The sequence below is a fragment of the Centroberyx gerrardi genome, chromosome 1 (assembly GCF_048128805.1).
Source record: "Centroberyx gerrardi isolate f3 chromosome 1, fCenGer3.hap1.cur.20231027, whole genome shotgun sequence".
Taxonomy (NCBI): domain Eukaryota; kingdom Metazoa; phylum Chordata; class Actinopteri; order Beryciformes; family Berycidae; genus Centroberyx; species Centroberyx gerrardi.
Window position 1 is genome coordinate 1,119,530 of NC_135997.1, and position 11,404 is coordinate 1,130,933.

General features: G+C 41.5%; 1 protein-coding gene across 2 annotated transcripts in view; it reads right to left on the reverse strand.

The window, feature by feature from the left end:
• The window catches only part of LOC139930083 (serine/threonine-protein kinase BRSK2-like), a 137,248-nt gene that overhangs the window by 44,542 nt on the left and 81,302 nt on the right, over window positions 1–11,404 (reverse strand). For both annotated transcript variants that reach the window (XM_078283713.1, XM_078283709.1), the window contains exons 3-5: window positions 6,623–6,708; window positions 3,969–4,109; window positions 1,953–2,069 (exon numbers count right to left, since the gene is read on the reverse strand). In XM_078283713.1, coding sequence (XP_078139839.1) covers window positions 1,953–2,069; window positions 3,969–4,109; window positions 6,623–6,708 — 344 coding nt within the window. The remainder of the gene's footprint in view (window positions 1–1,952; window positions 2,070–3,968; window positions 4,110–6,622; window positions 6,709–11,404) is intronic.

An 11,404-nucleotide genomic window follows, 5' to 3' on the forward strand; every position in this document is an offset into this window, starting at 1 on the left:
AAATGAAGCAGAGAGCATGACTATTCTGACACGAAGCCACAGCGTTTCATCGCTTCTCAGCGCTACGCAAACACGGATCCCAGTGTAAACACACACTTCATCATTGCCAACGTCATATTTAATTATGCTAATATATGCAAAACCAGTCAATTTGCACTACTCAAACACAGTTGTGTCAAAATACGCTAACCGCAATCTAATTAAACCAGAACACAATTTTCATCCTACTGCTGGGGGCAACTTGTCCGCAGTCCTCGCTGAGCGACATTTAATATATTCCATTAATGTCACATCAAGTGGAAGACTCATTTGATGCTTTACTCATGCAGGGTATTTACAGATTTCATCTAATGTAGTTGTCCATGAAAAACTATCCCCATCATCCAAGTATGGAGGACTAGTCTAGCAGATCAGAGACCTTGATGCTCTGTCTGTTGCACTGTATGTTCAGCCTTGTTTTCCTGACACCATGTGACATCAGTATGTACTATCAAACTATCAATATGTCTGTGCAGCCATGTTACCAAGACAAATCCCTTTACATGTATTGCACTTAGTGATTCTGAGTCTAATTCTCTTTTTTGTTCCGTTCCCTCCTCTCCCCGCAGAGGTTTCCTTGTTTCTCCTCTCACCCAGACAACCCCGAGCGTCCCGGGACGAATCACCACAAAAACTCAGCTGCAGAAATAACAAGGCAGTGAGGCTGGAGAAGGTTTTTAATGTCAAGGGCTGCTGCTGCCATCAGAATGGCCTTGGTGGCATGTCTTTAAACAAGAAAGAACGCCCCACCCTACCCAAAAAAGATATAGTACTCCTCATATATATATAAATATTTAATATTTGCCGTTATGTTGTTGCTAAATCAAAGAAAACCCCTATTGCCCATAAATGTTCCCATTCACTCGAGCATTACGTTGGGATGCTTATTCACTTTCCTGGTTTGGTTTCCTTTAAAGACTTCCTTCAGTGATGTCATCACCCAGTTCAAACTAGCTCACCTGAAAACATTCCCAAGATGGCAAGAGGCTCGATTTACGACTTGTGGAACCTAGTTTGGAATACAAGCTAGGTCTTCAAGTCTCCTTGTTTTGTTGTTAATGTTACAACAAAACAACATATCACTTTTTCACATTGTTAGCTAATTCTCCACATCATAACATACACCTATTTAACAGTTATTAACAAAAGTTTATTGTAGTTTTTCTTTTTTTTTAAAATCAAAATCCCATTTACTTCCTGGAAAACATAGTATTAGTAGTTTTAGTGGTTACTTCATGGTGTACATAAACAATCCAACCAGTAATAGCACATATTTTAGAATTGGAAGCAATCAATTGTTACTCCTATGTTGCCTTATGCTTGCAAGGGTTTCTTAAAATATTCCAAGTTTTGGGTGAGGTCAGTGAAGGGAGCCTTAAAAAGGAACATTTATATTTATATAAACATTTATTTATATACACTTGAGTCGAGGAGACCTGAATTTGAAAGTGCACGAAAAAAAAAACCAAAAACCCCTCATTTGATGTATTCTGGGTGGACCTACTCCCTGGACTGCTTGCATTAAATGGGGAGAAACTGAGCAGAACATCTTGCCCACTAACTCTTTGTCCTTCTCTCTCTTGCTCTCCGCAATATTTCTGAGCTGGAGGAACACGGCTTTAGCAAGTCCACATGACTGACTCACAGAAACACCGGCTGGCCTATAGGTAGCTGTGGTCAGCAGGGCAGACTGGAGCAGGCTGCACCCCACAGACCTTTTACCTGTGGGACAGACAGCTAGGACCTTACAAGGTGGAAGATTCTGATTGCTTTCATAGCGGTCGTCACTGTACACAACAGCGCTCTAACATTTCACTAACACACGGCAACTCAATCCTCATCTACAGGACTACTACGACTGACTAGTAATAAAAAAAAAGATTGCATTGCAGCATGGTCTCTCCTCCACTCACCCACAGCTGGTCTCCAGCAGACTGTCCCCGACCTGCAGAGACGCCATGCCAAAGTCTGCTATCCTGATGTTGTTCTTCTCATCTAGCAACAGGTTCTCTGGCTTCAGATCTCTGTGGCTGGAGGACGACATAACAGGAATGATGAGAGGAATGAGAGAGGAAGAGAAAAAGAAGGGGAGGAGGGCATCAATTTAGAGCAAGAAATGTGTATGTGAATAAGAGATTGATAAAACAATAACCCCCTTTACACTTGGCATTAACATGTGTCCTGTATCTGGATTGTGTCAACATTTGATGTAGGTGGATCATATTTTCCAGCGTCTCCAGTATACATGATGAAATCCAATTTCTCTTTCCCTCAGACTGTCACACACGTCACTGAATATTTACGTCTTCTAAAATCGACAGTAAACACCTCGTTTCGCTTGTTCCTCATCCATGAGTGTCTTGACAATCCATTTTTGTTTTCCTGATGCCTGCTTGTTTTGCTTGTGCTTCCTGGTTGGATCCATGCACAAGCGTTCATTTCCATTTACACAGCTCCTATACAGTGATGGATGTGGATTGTAATGTACTGCATTTACACCTCGTTGTTACTGAGGCCAAAAGTGTCTCTGACCACCTCCAGAGCTGGTTTGGGCGATCGGACACCGTTCTGTCCTCAATGCATCTCTGTCTGCATTTACAGCTGTATTTCTATGTGGTTAATTGCTGTTCAATTATAATCCGATCACCGAAGACGCAAGTTAACGCCAGGTGCAAAGAGGGTTAATATTGGATCAACCATTCATCTCAACATGATTGAGGGAAGTGTGAAACCAGAAGGGCTAGCTGTAGTTGTGTATCTCCTTTATCTCCTCGGTTCGTTCAGAAAACACATACTGCAGAATAATCTAGCGCTTCAAAGGCTAACACTTGATCTTTAATGCCAAGAGTCAGAGGCAGCCTTCTTTGATGTGCAATTTCTCTTAGATATACAGTAGTACAGCCAGTCGTCGAGGAACTAAAGGTGCTCTCAGAGATGAAAAGAGATCAGAGGATCTGGTCCCTCTAAAGACGCCGGCAGCCAGACCTGATGAGGAGAGAGGCTGAGGAGGAGCCAGGTGGAAACCTGTTGCTCAGTCAATCATCAAAACAGTGCAAACACTCAAACGCTTGTAGGTGTATGCCAACATATTGCATTCCTGGAAAATAAACTATTCATCACCTTGAAGCAACCAGGATCACTTTGATCATTTGCATCACTTTCTTTATAGTGATGTACTGTTACACCCTCCACATAACATGAAGAGGATCGCCTTGATTTCTCTCAAATGAGCTGATCTGCTGCTAGCTCTCTGATGGAAGGACAAGCAGACGAAATTTCCCACTGTCTCCCTTTGTACCTTCAGTCTCTTTAGAGGCACATAAAGCAGATATGCTCTGACAGTGTATGTGTCACAAAAACTGGATACTTGTCACACCTGGATACTGTACATGCCATAAAACACCTGTATCAGCGGTGAAAACATGGTTAACGGTGCTACGTGTGGCATTTTTAAACATCAATGTACCAAATTAACTGTGATAGGTTGGTATATAATGACTGTAAACAAATGAGAGCATGGTGGAGACGATTAGCATCCTCTATCTCACAGCAGTGGTATTGTTAGTGCTAATGTTTCTCCAAATTAAGACTACATTTCCCATAAACTCTGATGCTTTGGTTTCCCTCCAAATCCACCAGGTGGAGAAACAATGGAAAATGCAGAGTAGAGGCCAGTAGAGGCTGCCAGTCTTCTCAGTAATGATCTCACTTGTTCAGGGTAATTATACTAATATCTCAAAGATAATGTGGTCATGATATACTGATGCCGAAATGCCACACTTAACATCTTTAAAAAATTGAATCTGTAATTTGTACGTGGGATTTGAGATTGGCGAAAAGTGTCTCCAAAATGTGTTCAGGAGCATGCGGGTGATGCACTGACATGCTGCATGTGAGCTAAAAATGGACGATGACAGAGAATTACAAACCATATGGAGTGGCTGTGGCAGAAGTCCAGGGCAGAGATGATCTGTCTGAAGAACTTCCTGGCCTCTTTAGGCGTTAACCTGCCCTTCTTCACCAGGTAGTCGAACAGCTCCCCGCCAGACACGTGCTCTAGCACCAGGTACCTGCACAGGACGTCAGCGGGGGGGGGTGGAAGGTGGGGGAGATGGGGGGGGGGGGGGGGGGGGGGGCAATTAATAAAAAAAAAATCAAAATCACAATATGAAATTCTGCAATTTCCAAATCGCAGAGGCTGCAGTTAATTCCTTAAGAGAGAGCGGGTCTGAAATGGATTTGTGAACAAGGAGTTTTAGAGCTGCAGGTAATCTTTGGTCCATGACTCAAGTACAATATTGGTGAAACCCTTTCATCAGACTCAAACTCAATAAATTCTGCACACTGACATCTGTTTTTTTTTCTTTAAACAATTTTAAAGTTCTCAAAAAATTATGACAAGAAAAACTTTAAATCGCAATTGCAATATTCTGTCAAATAATCGCAATTCTATTTTTTGTCGATATCTTTCGGCTCGAGTCCGCACAGAATGAACAGATTCATCAAAGGAAAGCCTCAGTTTTGTTTGCTTTTTAATGAAAGAGGGTTTAATGAAATAATTGCATCATAAACTATAGAGTATTTGGCTATGACATGTTCATGTTGCCATAACACATCGATGCATAATGTAAATCCTGCAGAAAATCCCCAAACCGTGCTGGTGTGTGTGTGTGTGTGTGTGTGTGTGTGCCTGTGGTGGAGAATGCTGCATCTACCTCCTCCATCCATTTGTCTTGGAGACATTACTGATCCTCTAACTGTGTAGCAAGCTGGTTTCTCCTCCTCCCCCACCCACCCACCCACACAGCCTGATTTATTAGCAGATTAAGGGATCTGCTCAAGCATTTACCTGTCAAAGCTATTTCAATTAGAAACACGTTCATGTATGATTTGTGAGTGTGAAATTTTCTAAGCCAAACACTTCGCCTCCATGATGACCATCCGTCCCTGTCCTCGCAACATTAGGAAAACAAATTCCCGCTCCAGTTGACTGTTGGTGCCTTTATCAATTATTGAATAGTGCATTAAGCCGTGCCAGCGGAGCGCGGCCGGCACATAGATTAATGTATACAATAAAACATGGATATACATTAAAGCCCGGTAGTCGCAGGGGGCAGGTTAAAGTGAGAGAGACCAATGAAACATTACATGCTTTAATAAAACCCCAGCGCTGCTTAGAAGGAACTTCCTCCAGTAAATGTTAATTTGTTCAGCAGAGTTGTCAACAGAGCTGGGATCAGTTCAGACAAACTGTTTTTCATCCTCACTATTAGCAACTTTGTTTGTCAGCTATCAAATACACATTAAATTGTACAAAATAATACTAAAGTTCTATTTTTATTAATCTTTTATGACCATTAAGGCTGCACAATTAATTGTAGATAACCGTATGTCACGATTTCATGTTTCTATGATTAATAATCATGTAATTCAGCGATGTTGAGGTGTTTTTTTATATTTTCAATTCCCCTGAAAAGTCCTGGTGTGGTTTATCAAGTGCTTCCATTATGCCTGACCAATCACACCTTTGAATGTACAATGTTCATGTTCAATCATGTGACCAAAACCAAAGTTCAGCAGGAGAAGCAGCAGAGAAACCTGACAGAGAGAATCTGTGGGAAAGAACGGATCGGCCCGACACGAGAGAGGAAAATCCTTAAAACATTTTAGTTCTTAAAAGTGGATCATCGTCTCATCTGGAGACACTCTGGTTTTAAACCAGATGACAAACAAGTACAGATTCTGTGTAAAGTTTGCCTTTGGGTTGTAGCTGCACCCCAAAGTAATAAAGTACTAATTATTTATGATTTGAATTTTGTAAATAAAGACTATAAAAAGAGTAAGACAGCGTGAAAACAAGACTTTTTAGCTGCTGCTACTTTGAGAAAAATAATTTTATTTCCTGAAACCGAGATAAATAATCGTGATTACAGCATTTAACAAAATAAATGGGATTATCACTTTTGCCATAATCGTTCAGCCCTAATGACCATTCATTTCAAGCATCCAGTTCATCTGTATGAGAGATACTGTAGCTGGTACAGCAGCCATTGGTAACACTTTACAATAAGGGTCACTAAGTTAAGGGTTAGTTAATGCTTAATAAGCATTAACTAACCCTTAATTAACAGTTAACTAATGTGTCTGGTAATCATTTACTGTTAATTTATACATTATTTAATAGTCATCTTTATAAACTATTAAATAATGTATAAATGAATACCTTAGTAAACATGAACACCGTTAGTAAATTACACATTAGTTAACTGTTAATTAAGGGTTAGTTAATGCTTATTAAGCATTAACTAACCCTTAGTGACCCTTATTGTAAAGTGTTACCCAGCCATTTTCAACTGCTCACTTCAACATGTTGCTGAAATGTGTGTTCACACTGCAGGGGACCTGTGAAAGCAGTTGCTGTCAGCTGATCATTTTATGCATCCAGGAAAGGGTTAACTGTGGTCAACTCCTTTCTTCACTGGCCAGTTTGGAAAAATCAAATCAAATTAAATGAAAACAGTGTTATAGTTGCTAGCAGTGTGAATGCAGCATAAAGCCAAACCTCTGTGACGAATGTACTTACAGATATTTCTTGTTTTCATAGACGTCATGCAGCTTTAAAACGTGGGGATGCTCTATGAGTTTCAGAATGGCTATCTCCCGCTCCACCTGGACACACACACAGAGAGAGAGAGAGAGACAGGGAGAGACACAGGAGAGAGAACAGGGAGATCAGTTATTTAATAGAGACATTCTTGCTCACTCAGGGCAAACAGGGCAACATACGCTCCAACATTAATATCATCCTCAGAGTGAACAGGATGAGACTGCCAGCAAGCATGTTTTACTGGGGCCATGCCAGAACCTGCAGCCTTCACTACTAATGGAAGCAGACATGACACCACACACACACACACACACACACACTCACACACACACACACACACACACACACACACATACACACAGGGCTGCTATTTGCTGTATTATATTAATCACACTGAGTGCCCCGAGGGCATTTTCACACCCATGTTGTTTGGTGTTTGTTGAGTCAAAGGTTCAAACGTTTAACCTCTGGATGTGGTTCAGTTGAAAAGCTGTAAACTCAGATTTGGAACAAACAACGCCTCGACGGCCCGTCTTGGCAAGGTCGTCTGTGTCGATGCTTAACTTTTTGCTTCTAGTTTGATTGAAATATGTTTTAGCGTCATGCGTCTCACGCCTGGATAATCAATCGGTGAATAAGAAAATCTAAACAACATTTTCTGCCACCTGTAGCAGCAGCAAGGTGGAAATAACATGATTGTCTGTTCACACATCTACCTGTTAGGATTCAAAATTACTGTATACTGTAATATACTGGTGACATATAATTTAAATAAACAAATGAAAAACTGCTACAAAAACATCTTCAATACCAAATGAAAGAAACTAAACGAGTGAAATGGACTAACTCAGAGCATATCATAGATATCCAGTTGATACACACATTACATATCTATATGTGTATAGATGCATGACTACATGTAGATGTATGTTTATGTATATATATGCTATATGTGTATATTTATGTTTGAGGATGAATGTGTGTGTATTTATATATACTCCGTTTTTCTTTCCTCCTTGTTCTATTTTTGTGTAACTCCAACAACATGTAGGACGGACCACCAGTGTGGCATGACATGAAAATAAAGAATTCATTCATTCATTCATTCATTCATTCATTCATCTATTCACATCAACAGAGGTGTTATTATGATGATAAGCTGTAGAAACAGGAGTGTGGTGTCTCCCTCCAGCCCAGCTGCAGGTCTGGGAGGCTGCAGGAGTCTCTGCAGCAGTCTAGCAGCTGTCAGTCAGAGGCGTCACTCCTCACAGACACACTGTTGTGACTGCAGAGTGTCAATATGTGAGAAGTGCACAGCAGGCTTGGTGTCATTACTCCATCATCATCTATCCACAATCTCACACAAGCAAGGTCACTTTCCCTATTTGCGTTCTTGTGTTCTTGTCTTTCTCCATGATGCATTTCACATCATGGAGAAACTGTAAAGATGCTTTCGTGAGAAGTTTGTTCTCTCCAGGAGAACCTGGCAAGATCGTTCTCCGATCAACTCGGCATTCTGGGATTTTATATTTAGTCGAACACTCGCAGAAAATGGAATCAAGTCTCTGTATTGGAAAAAGACACTGAACATTATAACTACTGCATGACGACGTATACTTTTTTTTCAAAATGTTGTGGCTGTAATTTCTGGGCATGGAACCTTTCTTTTTATAGCAAGAGACTGAAGTGTTGCATTAAAGATATGAGCATCCCACTGGTTTCACACATAGAAAATAGCAATAATACCCAGGAGTGTGTTCTTTACTGTGATTATGGCTGCTGTAAGGTGCAGCCAAGTACCGTCGGCAGCACCAAAGTACCCATGATTACAGAACAGAGCATCTCCAAGGGTGTTTTATTCAGTGGTTACCAAATGCCAAAGCATGTGGACTGGCTGAAAGGTTTCCTCCAAAGTAGTGTACATACAATAAGAATTAATGACAGGAGAAAACACAAAACTAGCTCCCTGGTTATCACAGGAGTCGACATCCAACCAGTGAAGCACAGCCAGCCGAGCCTCATGGGAAATATAAGAGCCAGTGGAACACACACCAGCAGACCGCCTGTCTATTCTATAATCTCACAGCAAATAATAAATATGACATGCCACTCAACTGCTTTGTTATGAAAATGTGGAACAAATCATTTATTTGAACTTAAAATTTAATGAACTATTGAAGTTGGTCAGTCTCTCCTTCATGTCTGCATTTTTGAAGTAGTTTTAGATCACTTAGATCTGTATCATGGGAGTTTGGCTTCCAGCCTGTAACCACAGGCGAGGTGAAATAATTTTTTTCTTACTTGGTTCAAAAAGTTTACATGGTCCTGAGTTTCACGACTCTTGACACCTTGAAGGTTGTTAATAACCTATTGTATTATTTTCCAAAATTCAAAAGTCTTTTCATCACATTCATTTCTTCTTACTTCTACATGTTTCGTTGTTATATAACAGCAATAGATCCTTTTGGCCAGCAGGCTATGTAGAGCAGCAACAACAGGTAAATGTCATGAAATGATACAGAGGTTTATGAAGAGTAAACGTCTTGACATCTCCATGTTGCCCTGAGCCAGTTCAGTGTAAACATGGCTGTTACAGTCTAGATTTACTGGCAGTTGGCACCTCAGCGGGCCGGAGGGTGAACTCAATTTAGACCGCTGTGCTGCGCTGAAGGAGCACAAGGAAAAACAAGCAACAACAGTTTCTGCACTGAGGCCATTAGCCATTCTATCTTATTAAAGTAAAACTCCTCCCTAAAACACTTTTAACAGCTATTGGCTATGTACCTTGCATTTCTGGTCCCATTTTGTTGTTTGGTGGAGTATATTTCTTATTCTTATTTAAAATATTTCAGCGATCTAAAGCGGTAAACGTCAGGTTTTGGTGTCAGTCCCTCAGAATCAAAGAGCGAGGGCTTCTTTCTAGAGCCGCCATTTTGCACCAAGAGACGTTCAACAATCATACAGGGAGAAATCCATCGTAGAAGAGGAGAGAGACCAGTTTCTCCACCCACAGGAGCAGGAGAGAGACCAGAATACAATGCAGCATCAAGTTGTGTTTTCAGGAAGGGATATGGCTGCGATCATACACGCTCCAATGTTTGGCTAGCTAGCTACATTCATATACCCCTATGGTCACCTTTGATTGAAAGAAACAAGTTCACGCCACTTCTCTGGTGGTTGTAGATGAAGTGAAGTAGACGAGGCAGGTTGAGGGAAAATGAGAACATCGAAAAAGTAAATTACAGCACAAAATAACTCCTGGATACTAAACTTCACAGGTTGATGATACATAACAGTCTCAAAGTTTCCTTGGGTGGATTCGTCCTTTACTGTAACTCTGATTTGATAAATACAGACATGTGGGTCCAGTAAGACAAATCTCAGCTACTGACTTTCCCAACACACCAGCCACCTTATCAATATTATTTGAAAATATTACTTGAAAATACCAAATTCATGTGTTGCTGTGGCGCTCATTCCTGTCAAAATCAATGTGGGAGACACAGTGGTTGGAGTCAGTGGGGATATACATGTGTGCCACAGGTGATGATACGTCTTATTGATTATCCATTCTCATCACCTGCAGGCTTTAAAGGATAAGGCTGGTGTTTTCAAATGAGAACAAATTCTTCATTACGCCGGGGACTATTTTCGGTGCTACGGAACTACTTTCCTGAGATCGCAAACGTGTTTACAGCTGGCTTATTAAGTTGTTTGAGGAAAAAGTCGGCCGGCCCGGTGCATCGTGATGATGAAATATGTTGCCCAGAGCAACGGCATGGATCTGTGACGTGTTTTTAATCGTTTTTTTAATACAATGGAGTTCTATGGCTGTTGGGACATGGCTGCATTGGGCTTCAGCTACATGGACGAGACTTGTTATTTTCATAGGATTTGTTGATGGTAAGCAATGCATTAAAAGACACCAGCCCTATCCTTTAAGTTGCGTTGGAGCACGCAGTGGAACACACAAACGCTGTCAGGCATCTGTCCATCACAGCTCTCCGATCAGTCATTTTGTCATCATGACACTCTGCCTGCCCTTTGTCGACTAACCAGCCCGAGAGCCTGAGTCATCCGCTGGGGTCCCGGCGCAGGGCAACATGACAGGCCAGAGAGGCCAGGCGCAGAATGGAAGAAACCAGAAAATGAAATTTCATTCCCATCAAAGCCGCCAATCTTCAAAGGTCTGTCATGGCGAGCAGTGGCTGGCAGGAAATAAATAATAAAAGAATTCCCTTTAATCTTTGGCCCAGTAGTTTCCCAAACCAGCCTCTGTCACACCAACTTCTCCCTCCATCTCTCTCATCCTCCAGCCCCTCTCCCAGCGCTGGAGAGGAAGGGGCTGCGAGCGCCAGAGAGGCAGCAGAGTGCTTTCGACTTCCAGTAGGACTCGAAATGAATAAAAACTTTTCTTTACTTTCTTTCTTTCTTTGTTCTCAAGACTTTCATCTTGATGCCTTTCCTCATCTCTCGGCTCCCTTTTCGCTACCTAATCTCTCGCTAGTCCTCCACCTTTTTCTGCCTCAGATGTGCTCTGCTGCGTGAGTCTGAAAGCCTCTCCAGGTTTAGATTTACAAAAAGGGAGGATGGTCCTGGGCGCTCGCAGTGTCAGGAAGACGCTCCCCACAGCCACGTCTTCCCCTCTGTTTCAAGCTCAATTCCTGATAATGACAAAACTGAATATCACGGTTTCAACTTAAATTGAAGGATTCCATGCTCCTCTGTGGGTTGAGAAGACTCTTGACTTCTAAAAAT